The following is an 18,315-nucleotide window of genomic DNA, read 5'->3' as shown; positions in this document are numbered from 1 at the left end:
AATATCTCAAAAAAATCTTTTAGAATCCTAATCCAATACATCCCTTGGTGAAAATCTTCTTTGATCTTTTTCGTGATTTTTTTTTCTATTTGGGTTTTCCGCATAAATCTTATTTGTTACTTCAATTGACATATTTGTTTATTTCTTGATCGGTGAAATTAAGTTAAAATTAATTACACTATTAGTGTTTAGAAAAGTGAGTGATTATTGAATAATCACCGTTATATAACGCGAAGAGTCTCCCATTGTATTTACACTTACCGGCCAATTGGTGTAGTTAACATTGTGTTGAAATTTCTGTTTCTGTCAACTCCATTTTAGTTTATAATACTCTGTTACCTAATATTTGTATTTTCCTATAAAAGTTTAACCACTTAATGACTATGTTATAGTTAGGTTATTGTTGTCTGTATATATCATAATGTTTCATTAGTAAGGATGACAGACAATATTGCGGTGAAGGACCATATTAATTGACGATCCCACTCGATGAATCAAATTATATAAAAATTTATAAGATTTAAAAATAAAAAAACTTAACTGTAACACGTTGGGAAGTGCCAGTGGTGGACACAAGGATTGAATAAGAGGGGCAATTGCCTCTTTCTAATTTCATAAACCTTTAGTTTAGATTGCATTGAAAGTTAAAAGAAATGTATTATAGTATAACTTCGTTCCCGTTTATAGTTATTATTAAGGGGGAAAAGAATCTTTAATACAAGTTTGGATTTTGTTTAGGCCCTGTTTGGTTCAGGAGATTCTATAATTTTGCTAGGAAAATGAACTTGGCAATCCAGCTTGCCTTTGTTTGGTACACAGGTTTGCAAAGTTGTCCATGTATCCTATTTGCATGGTATGTCTCCTTTTGGTCGATGAAAGATGGGCATTTGCATTGTTTAAAAAGCCAACTTGGACGTGGGTTTTTGGTGATAGCCATCTAAATTGAAAAGTACAAAATTGAAGCTCCCCAAATTACCCTCGTTGTGTGGTCAGCAGCACCCCACTTGGTTTTTTTGAAGAAAGAATCTTGTTTTTGTAAAGTGAGGGTTAATTTTGTAAACTCGTACACATTTTTCCATCTATATATTACTTACACCCAAACATAGACTTTATAAAAGTTACCTAATTTCTCTAGTAAAATTTTTTCCTACCAAACAACTTTTTTTTACATTTTCCTATCTATCTCACTTTATTTCACTTTCTTACTATTTCCCTATCAATTACATTTACCTAGTATTCAAAAAATTTCTCATTAACTAAACGCCCCCTTAATGACTTACAAAAAAATTTATCTGTAAAATTTTGTGTAAATATGAAAAATTATTTTTTTCTCTTTTCCCAATTATATTAATAACATATAAAGTGAAAAAAAAAATTAACTTTTCATATTTATACAAAATCTCACACATGAAACTTTGTGTAACTTATTGAAATAACACGAGCTTATATCTTTTCGAAGTACAGCGTAAAGAAAACATAACGAATTTTTTAAATCTAATTAGGCATCAATCTACTATAATATTATTTTAATTATTTTTTTTCTCAACCCTTTCACAAAAATTTCTTACCATTTCCTTAAAAAAGTGTGGTCAAAGTCCAAAACCTTCATATTCATACCCTTATCAGGTTTGCACAAAAAAAGTCTTTCTTTATTGAAGCTTTTTGACCTTGCATTGCGTGTTCAAATCTTCTTACAAGCTACACACGTGTCTTTCTGAAGAATGTTAAATTCAATTATTTGTTACTTTCTTTCATTAAAAAAAAAAAAAACTCTAATGCTCTTACCATCATCCCATCCATTTTCTACCACGGGTACCAACTGATTCCTGATTCTAATTTTCCATTCATATTCACTCAGCCATAACGATGAGTGCCTTCTTCCCTCGATTCCCCTTTCTTTTTCTCTTCCCTCTTTGCTTTGCATCATTTGCTTTTGGAGCCACTCTGCAAGAAGATGAAGGTACATAATGTGATCCCAATTTTTTTCTTTGATTTAGTGTTGTTTTTGGTTTGGTTATTTCACGGAGTTAATTAAATCTTCCTACATCAACATGTCTACGTATGTGTGTGTGTGTGTAATCAGTGCAAGCTCTGAAAGACATAGGTAACACAATTGGGAAGAAAAATTGGGACTTCAGTGTAGATCCATGTAGCGGAAAGAGTAACTGGAGGTCGCTTGCTCAATTGCAAGGATCAGAAAATGCTGTCACTTGTAATTGCTCTTTTGCCAATCACACTGTTTGCCATGTCGTCAGCATGTATGTCTCTCTCTCTCTCTCTGTGTGTGGATTATTTCTTGGAAGATGCTAAATGTGAAGATATATTTTTTTTTGGTACATTAAGAATTTTTCTTTATCGTTATATGAAGCAACTAATGAAAGAGAACTTAATTTTAATGGAAGTTTAGTTGGTGCCATATAACGGAGTAGATCAGATGAAAATATCTATTCGATTCTCGTCGGACTAGTCACGAAGTAATTAACTAATGGAAGTATCTTAAAAAAAAGAAAGAAGAAACTTAATTTTGTAAAGTTTCGTAAAAAAAATGTTGAGAGGTTAACGAACGATATTGTATTATTCTTAATTTTTCATTTTAATAATTTTGGTGCAAAGTGGCATAAAGTCTATTTTTTTTTTTGTCATTTGACATTCATTATAAAGAAAATAGAATATCATACTGTTTTTAAATTTTAAATTAAATAATAGAATTTTATCGAATTTTATCAAATTTTCTTTAATATTTAATATAAAGTATATAATTTAAAAACTAATATAATTACTCTCTTTTTAGATCGAATACACAATTGTCACCCTTGGTTCTTATCTTATACTCCGTGTGCAATAAGACAAATTGATCACGCCGTTCGGTAAAACTTGAATTTCTTTATCGATGTCGGCTGGCTGACCGACGCAGTGGTATTGAAAATATAATAAACAGTAAACATGATTGAATGTTCAGAGTTCTAACAAGGTGGCGAATAGCACATAGAATTTTCAAAAGCAGCAGTTTTGATTGTTATAAATCTGTATATATTTGACTATTTAAAAAGAAAGTTGTTATTATTTTGAAAACAATTTCTAGCATTTTGTTGTTCGATTCAATTATAAATTCTGTATGTTCTTCGGAATCGAGAAGAGTGAACAAATGTATATATTATAGAGAGCTTACATTCACCCCATAAATAAAATAAAAAAAGCGTCTGTCAGGACATAACTTCTAACTTCTAACCCACCCTTGACTTTATACGTTTTGAAAAATATTATAAGTTTAGATTCATTAATAGTTTTCCTAGAAATAAGGCCATCAGCCTATTTTAAAATGTCTATTCTGTATTTTTTAATAAAATAATATTTTTATTTTTTTATTTTTTCCAACCTTTTTCCTAAATTCTTACACTCCCTCTAATGTAATTTCTTACCCAAAATTATAATTCTAGTCCTTTTGGCAAAAAGGCAACAAAATTTGGATCTTTTAAATGTATTATCCTTATCTTTTGTCTTTGCCTTTTGCCATCATCACAATTTCCCCTTTCGTTGAGTGTGATTATGTTGTACATGAATAAGTGAATATTTTTCTCTGTTTTAAAATTTAATTAAGCCTTCTGCATCCTTAACATTATTTTATTTTTGATTTGTAGTAATTAAATTGTTAATATTTTGGGTTGGGTTATGGCTTCAACTTAAACATACAAAAGAAACAAAGTGATTATAGAGTCTAATACACCATTTTTGAAGGCATGGTAAGCTTCATAACCCAGACCAAGTCTTGTAGTTTTTAAAACCTAGTTAGACCAAACCAATAATTTAGTTTAAGGGAGAGGTTATACTTCCTACCTCTTTTTCTTACTACCTTTTACTATCAAATTTTAACCGTTGATTTTTGCCAACCTAACGGTTATAATTTATTGAAAATTAATAATTAATTAATAAGTTTGACCCAATAAATTACAACTGTTAAATTGACGGAAATCAACCATTAAGATTTAGTAGTAAGAGGTAGTAAGAAAAAGAGATAGTAACTACAACCTTCCCCCATCAAGGAGATGTTATACTTACTACCTTAGTTTAATTGTACGAAACTAATAAGTCAAGACAGACATAAAATATTGGGAAATTTTTTTTTGCAATTAAGGCAGAAAAGTTACCTGCAGTATACTATGTACTACAGGTAGTACATAATGTAACTTTTGAAATCTAAAAAAAAAAAAGAATTCATTTCAAAAGTTACACTTATACTATGGGTAGTATATAGTGTAGAGTTCATTTCAAAAGTTAAACTATGTATTACCCGTAATACATAGTGTACTGCAAATAATTTTTGTAACTGCAGAAAAGTTAAACCCTAAAATATTTTACATAAAATTTAATTTTTTTAGGTTAAAGTCTGTCTTAACATGATTGATTTACACCCCTACTAGTACACTTCCTTATTACTAATATTGTTTTGGCAGTAAATTGACATATAAATTTATGATAAATTACATTAACATTTATGGATTTATGCATAATTTAATTACTTTGTGTAAATTACGTTTTTGTGCAACTACAACTTCTTTTACAAAAAATATATTTGACATAAACTTCTAACAAATTTTTTTATCAATTATTGAATAATCATTATGCTCGAGTTTTCTTTTCTTCAATGTTTTAAATTTTACAAAATCTACGAGTATAATAAGTTTCATTCAAACGAAATTAAACTATTTCACTGTATTATAGTGATTATATTGTGCACTACATGAGATGCTTCATCTTTGTTTTTTGATTTTTATTTTTAAGGACTGATAGTGCTGTAATTTCTAATTTTCTAGCCGAGTAATGTTACATAATCAAAATTTTGATATGATTCAGCTAAATTTTAAGATATATGTGTAATGAAAGATAGTAGTAAAAATTACTTAATTATTTAACAATAACCAGCTTGGTAATTACTTTAAAAAAAATATCTTGACAAAAAATATTATAGCTATGTAATATTTTTTGTTTCTAGGCAGACCTTAAAGAAGAAAAATTGAGAAGAAAAAAAACAAAAACAAAAACAAAAACACACATACACACACACAGAGGAAGGGGGCGAGGGGTAGAGTTAGAGAAAAGTCCATTTTGGTGATTCTGCGTTAACAGGTTTCATGGTTTTTTATGGCTATACAGTGTTTTGAAAGCTCAAAATCTTTCGGGTAGTCTCCCCCCCGAGCTTGTGAGGTTGCCTTATCTCCAAGAAATGTATGTATAATTAATGTAACTCTAACTTTCACTGCTACTTTATATAGTTTCATTCACTTATATTTGATTGATTCTTTCTCTTTTTTACAGTGACCTCACCCTCAACTACCTTAATGGTACAATCCCTAAACAATGGGCCACCTTAAATCTTGTCAACATGTAACATATCTCTCTCTATTCATTTAGTGGCACTGTCAATTTTTCTTCCTCATGCATGAATAGACCCAAAAAAATAAAAAAATAAAATAGAAAATAAATAATATTATTTGATTAGGAACTCTTTTGAAGTTTATTTGTTGATATTTTATGGTTGGCAGAATAAATGGGATGGAATGAAATGGAATAAAATTACCCTACCATTGTTTTGATATTTTATGATATATTTGAGTAAAGGGAATTGGACAGAATGGTAAGAGTATAATTTTATTAGAATGGTTCTATATCATTCCTCCCAAATTAGGTAGAAGAAAAATAGAGGTAATGGATGGAATGAAATGGAATAGATTCCTTCAGGTTCCATTTCATTCCATTCCATTATATTTTAAACAATTCAAACAAATGGCAGCTAATGAAATTCATTTCCATTTCCCTCCTTTTCATTTATCTACTTTTTTTTTTTTTTTTTTAATAAATGTAGGTGTTAATAGTTTATCTTGTAGTTATTTCCTGAAACATGACTGATGAATCTAATTGCTCTTGTTTTCCTTTTTGTAAGTTCCTTTTATGGAAATCGTGTAACAGGTCCAATACCAAAGGAGCTTGGAAACATCACCACTCTCAAAAGTTTGTAAGTTTCTGGTTTTATACATTTCAATTTGTCTTTTTGTGTGTGTGTGTGTGTGTGTAAGTTTTAGAGGAACTTAAATTCAAATGGATAGGGTATTGGAGTTCAATCAATTATCAGGAAATCTTCCTCCAGAACTTGGGAATCTTACCCACCTTGAAAGACTGTAAGTCCTTTATATTATTCTGGCATTTTCAGAATAGTCACGGTATTACTTTTAATTTTACTGATTGATATTAACTTTTGAAATACTACATCTTTAGTGTTCATTTTGTTGATCATTTGATGCACATTCTAAGCCTTCAATTGATTATTTGGTGCTTTTTTAGGCTTCTTACCTCCAATAATTTCACTGGAGAGTTACCTGCAACATTTTCTAGCCTTACTACATTGAAGCATGTGTAAGCTTCTTGCTTTCATTTTTCTTTTATCATGCAATGTCTGTATTGTTAGTTGTCAAGGACCAATTCTCCTGAAACTTAAGCGGTTAGGTGTGAACTCTTGATCATTCTTATACTAAGTCAAGGATCAACTCTTAAAGCTTAAGCTATTATATGAAGACTTATGATTGGTTTTATATCTCTAATATTTTTTTTTTTTCTGAGCTGATAGTAACTTTTTTTTGTGTGGCTTACCCTCCTATAATGCAGTCGAATTGGCGACAATCAATTCTCTGGAGCACTACCCAATTTTATACAGAGCTGGATAAATCTTGAGATACTGTGTGATTTTTTTTTTTTCCTTTTTCTTTCTTTAACTTTAGTTGTTTTAAATTGTTGTTTCACATATTGTCATTCTATCTGAAGCAATTTTTTTCCATATATATTTTCACAGCGTGATCCAAGGGAGTGGTTTGAGTGGGCCATTTCCTTCTGGAATTTCAATTCTGCGAAACCTTACTGATTTGTAAGTGTGGTGCTTTTTAATGTAACCAAGATTTCAAAATCAACTTATTTTCCTTATTGTGTGAATCAATGCTTAAAATATGATATGCAGGAGAATTACTGACTTGAATGGATCTGATTCACCTTTTCCACAACTTAATAATATGACAAATTTGGAAACACTGTAAGTTGTCTGATTTTATGACTATTATTTTCCCTATTTGAGTTAATGTCTCAATAAGAAAATGTTTTATGGGATAGAAAATAAAGAGATGCTCATGTCTTATTGCTAACACAACTTTACATATTGTTTGATTGGTTGCCAGAATATTGAGGAGTTGCAATATTATTGGAACCTTGCCTGAATATCTTGGAAACTTGACTAGTCTGCAAGTATTGTAAGTGCTGCTTTATTTTCTTTTCCTTTTTGTTTTCTTGATGATAATAACTCTTGCTTTTTAATGAATTTTTTTAATATATTAAGAAACTTCTATAATTCTTGCATTTTGCACTCATTGATTCGATGAAGAACTTCAACATGCTTGTTTCATTCACCACATTATATTGGAGCTATATTTTATGTTCCCCTAATTTGACTTTCCTCTTGTAAAGATCATATTCGGGATATAATTTCTTTTTCAGGGACCTCAGCTACAACAAATTAAGTGGACCAATTCCGAGCAGTTTTGATGGTCTACAGAACATGAATATGCTGTAAGAAATTTTCTCTAGTTTCCTGTATGATTACACCAAAATAAATTCTTACATTTCTCAGTAGTTTGATAGCACTATTCTATTTCATTTGATAGCTTCAACTTTTAGTTTGGAATTTGTAAAAGGTTATACTGGGCTGTTTAGTATTGTGACATTCTAAATGCTAACTGCCAATCTGTTTGTTCGAGATTGGTTTTTCCATAAATTTTTTTATTTGAAATACAGACATATATCCATCATTTTCGGTCAGATAATTATGTTCCCACTTCTTTGTTAGGGAAAAAACAATATTAAAATCAACAAAAATTGGAGAGGAAAAGGAATAAGGGGAGTTAAGGAGATCAGACAGAAATATTGGGGGACCGGAACTATTGTCATTGATTTATGTTAGTTATTGAATTAAATCAATATTGGAGTGGTCAAACCAGTTAAGTCAATAGAAGATTTCTTGGGGACGGTTCATATCATTTGGGATAGAGTATACTAGCCTATTTACCACTTTACTGGTTTATCATTATTTTCAGTTCTATGAATTGATTCCTTGATATTGATTTTACTAGATTTTTAGCTGGGAATCTTCTCACAGGATCGCTGCCTCAGTGGATAGATAAACCAGACTTTGTGTGAGTTAGCTTCCAAATGGTACCTATGTGATTTATTGTTTAGATAATTTAAATATTTTGGTCCGTGAAATGGTACACTTGCACTAATTATTTGTTTCTTTTCTGTCTATCAGCTTTTGTCCTGGTGCATTTAGTACCACATGTATATAAAAATTCTAACCTCATCCTTAGGAGGAGGTCAGAATCCTCCAATCTTTTCATTGGACAGAAATAGAACTCTCATGAGTCATATGTATTAGAGACGAATAATCTTTGATTGGATTTGGATAAGTTTTATAGAAAAAGAAATTTCAAACTTGGACCATTCATTGTGATTTCATCTTTGCATCTTGACAGAACCACTTTTCTCCCTGGCCTCTCTTTGTAGTTTGCATGTAACAACCATATGACAAAAACAAAGATTTAAATATGAAAAAACAAAATTCAATTTTTTGATAGTGTGACATACCATAGACATTTTTTTTTCTTCATTTAGCATCTTGTAGGCTGTAGGGATTTCTTTTGTAGATAAACTGAATCATTTGGATAAAAAGTGATTCAAATCAGGTATAGTAATTTTGAATATAAACTAGCAGAAAAAAGCCACTGTGCTGTTTCCTACTATTCTATTAGTTATTATAAGATGAATATCATTGACGGCCACCCTTGTGAAGGTTTATTCTATATTAATGCCTTGTCAGACCTTAAACTGATGATAGAGCAACTTTAGGATTCTTTCTGATACTTTTTTTTTTCATGTTGCAAGAAAGAAGAAATAATACAACATAGGAGGAGGAGATCCTTATTTACTAAGGGCCAACTCTCCTAAAAACTTAAGCTAGCAGGTGAAGTGACATGAAGTGTAAATAGAAAAAAAGAAAAAAAAAACAAGTTAGAGAGGCTTGAACATTGAAAATCTTCTTTAATATCAGATAGAGAAATTTCCAAAAAAGAAACCATCAATTGGAGTGACCTAGGGGAAGACATAAATAAACAGAGTCTTATTACATAACGGTTTGGTGGAAAATACACTAACCGTAACCAAGACAATAACTCCAGAAACAATATTCGAAGGAATAGTGCACTCCCACTCACTCCAAACAACCCCCAACTCTTGAGGCACACCCTGCTTCATAACTGTCCTATAAGGTTTTAGATGCCCACCAGGCCCATCATTACTGTTGAGATATATAAAACCATTAATATAGCCTCACCCAATAGTTTAAGCTTTTGGGTTGAAGTGGTTCTTTACATGGTATCAAAGCTTGGTGTACCGGGATCAATCCTCACCGCCCCCCACATTCTTTCTAGTGGAATTTCTTTCTTCGCACAGGTAGGTGGGCCTGTGCTTTATCCACCCTTCAAGCCCAGTGGGCTCTCGTGTGAGGGGGCGTGTTGAGATATATAAAACCATTAATGTAGCCTCACCCACAGCTTAAGCTTTTGGGTTGAAGTGGTTCTTTACAATTACATAATAGAACTAAAGGGCGAAGAGTCTCCCTTGAGCATTCTTTTCCAATGAAATATACTGTTACTATCCTATTGCAAGGTATGGGACTTGGAGTCTCGTATTGGAAACTGTAAAGAACCAATTCAATCCAAAAGCTTAGGTATGGGACTTGGAGTCTCGTATTGGAAACTGTAAAGAACCAATTCAACCCAAAAGCTTAAGCTGTTGGATGAGGTTACATTAATGGTTTTATATATCTCTAACACGTCCCCTCACACGAGAGCCCACTGGGCTTTTAGGGTGGATAAGGCACAGACTCATTTATTATTTATTAAATGAGGAGCGATGAGGATCGAACCCGTGACACCGAGGCTCTAATACCATGTAAAAGTTTAAGCTGTTAGATGAGGTTGGCTTTATGCTATTCTTTTACTAGCCCTGTGCTAATACTGCAATGCCAGCGTCACTACCCACGCCGCTCGATTGCAACTGGGAGACATAGTGAAAGACTCTGATACCAATTGATACGAACCTTGGGGGAACCTAACTCCAAAAGCTAGCTCAAGAGGTAAAAGAGCTCAAAGTCCATATAAACCCCACATTAGTCACCCATATAACCAATGTGGGATTCCAAATCTCATACCTTGGAATAGGATCGTAACATTCTCCCAAGGATCGTATCATACACCAAACAACATAAACTTCATACTTCCATAAAGCTTCACCCTCCTTGTTCGTGCCAAAAAGCTTGAACTTCACCATAAGAAACTGCTCCATATTCAAGAACTCACCTCATGTTCGCCAAAACTTCAATTTGATTATTCTGTCAGGAAGTAGTAGGTCTAAAATATAAAAAAAAAAATGGCAATGTTTTTTAAGCTAGCACCACACATAACACAAAAAAAGAAAGAAAAAGAGTTGTGTGAGTCCTAGAAATCTATAGCATGTCAATACTTTTATTTCTGTAAAGTATTTCTGTACAAACGGAAGAATTTACACCACATTAAGTGGTGTTAGCTTAAAAAGCATGAAGGATATCTATTATTATTAGTTACACTACACCACATAAACACATGGCAGAATTTTTATCATTATCATTAGAGATTTCCTGGGGAGGTGATATATATTAGAAAAAAAATGTGTTACAAAAATTGACCTATGTAGTTGTATTGAAGGATGATATATGCTTAGTTCAGTGGCTGATAACACATAAACACTAGGTAGAATTTTTATCATTATCATTAGAGATTTCCTGGGGAGGTGATATATATTAGAAAATAAAATGTGTTACAAAAATCGACCTATGTAGTTTGTATTGAAGGATGATATCTGCTTAGTTCAGTGGCTGATAAGTATCTATCCTTCATATTAGTCCAGGGAACCATTTTCAAACTTTTACTTTTATGGAGTTTCCCTGTAAATTTATTTTGTCGATAATCAAGCTGAAAAGCTTTGATCTTTTTCTATTAATATTCTTAGAATTTCCTGAACAATCAAGTTCCATGAAGTCAATATGTTGTATCATCTCTGTTTCTGAATCACATTTTATGAACCTTACACAGTGATCTCTCTTATAACAACTTCAGCATCAGAAACATTGAGCAGCCGACTTGTCAACAGGGAAGCGTGTAAGATTCCTAGAATTTTTGTACTTTTTTCTTCATTTTTATCTCTCTTTTTGTTTTGTAGTTTTAAGAAACTACTACTAGAGCCTTGACCATTTACCATATGCTATAGGAACTTGTTTGCATCCTCCTTGAAAGGAAACAGCTTGTAAGTTTGATATTCTTAATGCTAAATTTTTGGATTACGTATTAACAAGTTTTATACAGGTTATAATGTGTACTGACCCCCTCCCCCCCTTTTTTTGTCAGAGGAAATGTTTCCTGTTTGTCAAACATTCAATGCCCTAAAAGTAAGTTGATTTATCTTTGATTCCATATAGACTGTTAAGTATTACTTTAACATTTGAAACTGACGATTTTAATGTATTTATATATTTTGAGTTTGAGGTACAACAGAAAAGGGATAATTATCCTTACACTAGATTGCCATTCTTCTATATCAAAAGCTTGTTCTACGATTCTAAACTTCATTAACGAGTTAAAATGATTTTAGAAAACTGAAGAAGTGGAATATTGTCTTACGTAACTAAGCATGTCTTGATGCCTTTAGTTATTTGAACCACCTTTTTTGTCAGTATTGTATAGGGTCTATTTCCATTAGTTTTCCCTGCATTCCTTTTGGAAGTATTTGTCAATAATTGCTAGAAATTGTGATTAGGAACGCTGATGGCTTAGGATTTAATTGATAAGAACTGGGGCTTTCTTGGGTTTAAAGCACAAGTGCCAATGTTTGGGTGCTGCGAAGAACACCTTTGAAAAAACAATAAGAATATTGCCATAAATATTTAAAAAATAAAAAGAATTCTAATATTCTAACACAAATGAACTAATAATGACCAAAGAGAAATATCAACAAACTTAAGGTTTGAAAACTTTATTTTTTCCTTTTTTCTTTTTAATTTCTAACAACCAACAGCTCATTTGCTTGTTCAATGATTAAATGAGGTTCCTTTTATAGATTGAAGAAGTTTTGGATGTTGGAGATGATGTGGTGTTGATTCTAGCCTTTCATGATGCCAGATTTTTAATTTAACTGTTAGGCCTCGAACTGGTGTGTTTCCGAGTTTAGTTCCAGATTGCCTACTGTTGGCGTTATTTAAGTTCTGGAGTACTGATATATTGATTTTTATTTAATCAAGCACAATAATATACATATCAACAAGCGTAACTTAACCTTGAGTGCATAGGCATGATCTTAACATAAGCCCCGTTATCTCATGAAGCTCATGTAGTGTTCATAAACAAAAATTCTTAGGATGAAAACAAAGCACATGTACATCACAAAGCAATGCAATATCTATATTAAGTAATTATAGAACTCTACCTAGCACATATCATACTTCATTTTGCGTTGTTAAGAAAAGTCAACTTATACTTAATGGTCAAACTCAAAACCACTATTTTCCTTCATCCCTAAAAGGATTGAAAAAAAGGGGGTTAACGTTAAACCAATTTTATAATGTGGTTTATAATGGTAATCATTTCCTTAAGTAGTTACTAACCAATTTCTACTTGTCCCAGCTTCGTACTCTCTTTATATAAATTGTGGTGGAAAGCTTGTAACTTCTTATGGAAATAAGACATACGATGATGACTCGGGTGAGACTGGACCAGCAAGATTTCGTCAAAGTGGAACAAACTGGGCACTTATCAATGCTGGTCATTTCTTTGATAGTGGTCGCTCAGACTACTATAAGTGGTCTAATACAACTAAGCTTGCGGTGGATAATGCTAATCTGTACATGGATGCCCGTGTTTCTCCTAATTCTTTGACTTACTATGGATTTTGCCTGGGAAATGGAAACTACACAGTAAATCTTCATTTTGCAGAAATAATGTTCACTGATGATAAAACATATAGCAGCCTTGGAAGACGTGTATTTGACATCTATGTTCAGGTGCATGTTTTCATCATTTTCCTACCTTGATCAACCACGTTAAATATTGAACAAATTGGGTAGTAGTCTCTTTGGGGACATCATGATACCAGATTCAAATACTTTAGCAGAAACATTGACATAAACCAAATTTTCTCGCAAGTCATAACCAAGTTATAGAATGAAATAAGAATGTAAAATTGTGCTCTACAATATTTTTGACATCATTTCCAGGCTGATAACCAACCATCTAATAGATTATTGTTTGGATTTTGTAATACAGAGAAAGTTGGTAGTTAAGGATTTCAATATTGCAAAAGAAGCAGGGGGTGTTGGTGAGGCAGTCATAAAAAATTTCACTGCTGTTGTGACTAGTAATGCTTTGGAGATCCGCTTATATTGGGCTGGGAAAGGGACAACTTCTATCCCATTTGGATCAGTTTATGGTCCACTTATATCAGCTATATCAGTTGATCCTGGTAAGTTGTACTTCTCTAAAGTTTCTTAGTTTCTGCCATCACCTGTATCATCTAATCTAATGTAATTCTTAATAATCACACAGACTTTACACCACCATCGGAAAATGGTAATAGCATACCTGTAGGGGTTGTGGTTGCAATTGTGGTTTCTGGAGCAATTATTATCATCTTGGTAATTGGTATACTGTGGTGGAAGGGCTGTTTAGGACTGAAAAGATCAGTGGCCAGAGGTAATCAATTTAACCTGATTGTCAATATTTTGAGTGAAACATTAAGTCTTGCGCATTAAAATGGGATTTTGAATGTGTGGACGTAAATTTGTTTCTGTAACTTATTGTTTCGGTATGTATTTAGTTGAACTAATCATCTTACTTAACTATTTTGCTAACCCTTGAAGAAAGTAACAGCAATGGGATGATGGATCCGATGAAGCCATTTGTTTTCCTAATATAAGAGATCTCTTATTTTTGTTTGCTTCTATTGACAGAGCTAAAGGATTTAGAATCAAAAACTGGCTTATTTACCTTACGACAAATCAAAGCAGCAACAAACAACTTCGATAAAGCCTTCAAGATTGGAGAAGGAGGATTTGGTCCCGTTTACAAGGTATATTCCATCAGAACCCACCACTTTTGCTTGATCATGAAGATTTGAAATGATGATTTCCAACTTTTCAAAATCTGTATACCATTCCGCAAAATTCAGGGCATTTTGTCAGATGGCACAATAGTAGCTGTTAAGCAGCTTTCTTCTAAATCAAGGCAAGGGAATCGTGAATTCATAAATGAGATAGGCCTGATTTCTGCTTTGCAACACCCGTGTCTAGTTAAGCTTTATGGCTGTTGTATGGAGGAGGATCAATTGTTGCTGATATATGAATACATGGAAAACAATAGCCTTGCTCGTGCTTTATTTGGTAATTGTTTTTGACTGTCTGAAGTTTCATGTCTGTTTCTGTAATAATGTACAATCTTGTACATGTAACTTATGTTCATATGGTACTGTTGTCTAATTTCCATCACAGACATAAATGACGAGCCTGAGAAATGTCAATTGAAATTGGACTGGCCAACAAGGCAGAGGATTTGTGTTGGTATTGCTAAAGGCTTGGCATACCTTCATGAAGAGTCAAGACTGAAGATAGTTCATAGGGACATCAAGGCCACAAATGTTTTGCTGGATAAAGATCTCAACCCAAAGATATCTGATTTTGGTTTGGCCAAGCTCAATGAACAGGACAATACCCACATAAGCACCAGAATAGCTGGCACTTAGTGAGTTCCTATATTTTTTATTATTCATTGATCTTTATTGAGCGATATTTTGGACACATCATCATACTATGACGAATAAAATTTTCATTCTTCAACTTATCATGGTTTATTAAAAATTAAATATGACCTTCAGTTACTGTAATTGATAAATGTTTAAATTTTGCAGTGGGTACATGGCTCCTGAGTATGCAATGCATGGTTATTTGACGGACAAAGCAGATGTTTATAGTTTCGGAATTGTAGCATTGGAAATTGTTAGTGGGACAAGCAACACCATTAGCCAGCCTAAAGAAGAATGCTTCTCTCTACTTGATTGGGTAAATTATGTTCTCATACATTGCATTCATGCCAATCTGATTTTGAGAATATCGAGCATAGTTGTGTATGTTATGTATAAAACTATACAACGAATTTCGTTCATGTTAATTACCAAGAGACAAGAGGTATTCATTGTAATCCTTGTTGTATTAAACTACACAACATTGGTGCTATTATATAGCAAACCAATTGAAGAATACAAAGAGACACACTCAATGTGGGACTTCTACACTATTAACACTAACACTCTTAACATTCCCCCTCAAGCTGTAGCATATAGATCATATGCTACAAGCTTGATACATAAATAATACTCCCATTAGGAACCAAAAACAACAATGCTACGTCTACGAAATGAAATGACTAAGTACAACAAATCAACTGGAATGACCATCAGTGTGAAGAGCTGATAAAGAGACAGTGCTGGAATGGACATCAGAGCATGGATGGTGCCGGAATTATCATCGGCAAAGACAACTGAGCTGACCAGGACATCAGCATCAAGATCCATCTCAGACATTTCATTTAACAGTTGGTGAGCAGCCGTGGTTTCCCCTTGACTATGCTATAAGCTTATCACAAGAAAGACCAAGTAACATAACATCAAAATAAATCTCCTAAATGAGAAACCAAAAATCAACAATGTGCTAAAAATAGCGTTGAAATGAACATCAACATGGAAGATGCCGGAATGATCATCGGCAAAGACAATTGTGCTGGAATGACCATCAGCAACATGGACGGTGCTCCCCCTCAAGAGGAACTTTTAAACAGTGCCGGAATTATCATCGGCAAAGACAATTGTGCTGGAATGACCATCAGCAACATGGACAGTGCTCCCCCTTAAGAGGAACTTCTAAACAGTGCCGGAATTATCATCGGCAAAGACAATTGTGCTGGAATGACCATCAGCAACATGGACAGTGCTCCCCCTCAAGAGGAACTTCTAAACAGTGCCGGAATTATCATCGGCAAAGACAATTGTGCTGGAATGACCATCAGCAACATGGACAGTGCTCCCCCTCAAGAGGAACTTCTAAACAGTGCCGGAATTATCATCGGCAAAGACAATTGTGCTGGAATGACCATCAGCAACATGGACAGTGCTCCCCCTCAAGAGGAACTTCGGTGTCGGAATTAACATCAACAGAGACAACATCAGCAACTTGGACAGTGCTCCCCCTCAAGATGGATGATGAATAGTATAAATACTCCATCTTGGGAAGAAAGAAGATTAAAGAAAAACAAAGCTTCGCGGAATCGAAAAAGTCGCCGGAGACGGCGGTGGGTCGTCGGAAAAGTCGTCGGAGACGGTGGTGGATCGCCGAAAAAGTCGCCGGAAAGTCATCGGAAAAGTCGCCAGAGACGGCTGTCAACGGTGGACGACGCGGTCAACGGTGGTCGGTCAACGACAACGGTGGTCAACCCAACAACTTCCCAAGGATCATTCTTTTCTGATGTGACAGATCAGTCTAAGCTGTAGTCACAGAGCATACTAAGAAAAACCCGAAAAAGAAATAGCAACGGGAATCCCTCAAGGAGGGTATATCTCTCTATAACCATATTGAAATTATGGAAAATAGAACTAAGTTAAACGGATTAAGATTCCTCTTGTTAGGCTCTAGATACCATGTTAATTACCAAGAGACAAGAGGTATTCATTGTAATCCTTGTTGTATTAAACTACACAACATTGGTGCTATTATATAGCAAACCAATTGAAGAATACAAAGAGACACACTCAATGTGGAACTTCTATACTATTAACACTAACACTCTTAACAGTTCAATTTTCATCTTTTGACACCATTGAAGGGAAATACAGCATATAGCTACCATATCTCTATAATAACTGTTGTAATGTCCCGAATTGAATATATCCGGGCATTATCAATTTTTTGTCTTTTGTGAAATTGTGGCATGGCATCTGGCGGAAAATATGATAAATTATTTCTCTGTAAAATCTGTATGCTAGGAGTCTATGGTTTTAAGTTATGCTGGAAAAGACTTCTTATATACTATATTTCCTATATACCTATAAAACTCTGCACCTTAAATTTAATGGCTTGTTTGCTTCAACTGAGAATTGAAATTGGAATCAAACGGCTATTTGCATTTTACAATGCCAGGTGCATATCTTGAAAGAAAGAGGTAATCTTATGGAGCTTGTGGATAAGAGGTTGGGTGAAGACTTCAATAAAGAGGAGGTAATGGTGATGATCGATGTGGCTCTTTTATGCACTAATGTTTCTCCAACTCTCAGGCCCACCATGTCTTCAGTGGTAAGCATGCTTGAAGGTAGAACCGTTGTTCAAGAGGTGGTGTCAGACACAAGAGAGGTATTGGATGATAAGAAATATGAGATGATGCGAGAGTATTATCACCCCAGAGGAGAAAATAGCACAACTGAGACTCAGAACCAGAGTGTCCCAACAGATGAAACTTCTGTTATTATATCTGATACAGATTCTTCTTGCGAGAAAATCAAAAGTTAGAGAAAATGTAGAAATTGCATTAATGTTAATGTATATGAAATGTACATCTTGCCATTGTTTTATGTATTTTTAATATTTTTTCTTCAATATCCCTTTGATGCTTGTCAGATGCCACCATAATGTTTCTCCTTTTCTTGCTAGAGAGGTGGAAATATCTGGCATGGAAGTTGTTTTATTTTGCTTAGTATACATCATGGTATATTCTACTAATAAAGGTGATTATAACGTTAAAAACAAGCATATGCAAAATCCATTTATTGGGTAAAATCCAGCATGAAAACGTTTGGTTTCATTTTTCAAACTGCAGTCAAAAAAGGATGTCAAGATAAGGTTTTAAGATCTGAATAAGGGTATAAAGAAGTGTGCATAACAAATTGTAATAGAAATTAACATGTGGGGGGGAACTTGGCAAGTATTTTTCTATTACTTTTTTTTGGTAGAGGGAGAAAAAAAAGGCTTTTGGATACCGCAAATAGAAAGGTAAGTGTTCTAGGTCGGATTTCAGATTTAGGCCCAACAAGGAGTGCTCATCCAAGGCTGTACATGGAGTTAGTTGAGGAGTGCAAAATAATAACTTAGGAATTGTATTA

General features: G+C 33.5%; 1 protein-coding gene across 2 annotated transcripts; it reads left to right on the top strand.

Annotated features, from left to right (window-relative positions):
- Positions 1-1,792: 1,792 nt before the first annotated feature.
- LOC133305697 (probable leucine-rich repeat receptor-like serine/threonine-protein kinase At3g14840) lies at positions 1,793-17,834 on the top strand. Of its 2 annotated transcripts, XM_061505939.1 has the most exons (24): positions 1,793-1,960; positions 2,084-2,258; positions 5,152-5,223; positions 5,314-5,382; positions 5,939-6,010; positions 6,102-6,173; positions 6,337-6,408; positions 6,658-6,729; positions 6,842-6,913; positions 7,004-7,075; positions 7,218-7,289; positions 7,534-7,605; positions 8,166-8,228; positions 11,220-11,285; positions 11,395-11,430; positions 11,532-11,572; positions 12,804-13,180; positions 13,443-13,638; positions 13,722-13,868; positions 14,126-14,244; positions 14,344-14,560; positions 14,663-14,912; positions 15,079-15,229; positions 17,360-17,834. In XM_061505939.1, the coding sequence occupies exons 1-24, from the start codon at positions 1,867-1,869 to the stop codon at positions 17,723-17,725; spliced, it is 3,015 nt and encodes a 1,004-aa protein (XP_061361923.1). In that variant the 5' UTR covers positions 1,793-1,866; the 3' UTR covers positions 17,726-17,834. The 2 variants fall into 2 exon arrangements, with proteins under 2 accessions (XP_061361923.1, XP_061361929.1); XM_061505945.1 differs by lacking the exons at positions 15,079-15,229; positions 17,360-17,834 and having other exon boundaries at positions 14,344-14,554; positions 14,663-14,913.
- The last annotated feature ends 481 nt before the right edge of the window (positions 17,835-18,315 follow it).

Source organism: Gastrolobium bilobum, unplaced genomic scaffold (genome assembly GCF_033153095.1).
Source record: "Gastrolobium bilobum isolate Gb01-03AN ecotype WA unplaced genomic scaffold, APGP_CSIRO_Gbil_v1 utg33251, whole genome shotgun sequence".
NCBI classification, from domain to species: Eukaryota; Viridiplantae; Streptophyta; class Magnoliopsida; order Fabales; family Fabaceae; genus Gastrolobium; species Gastrolobium bilobum.
Note: the sequence above shows the minus strand (reverse complement) of the source record. Positions and strands in the feature narration are given on the sequence as shown.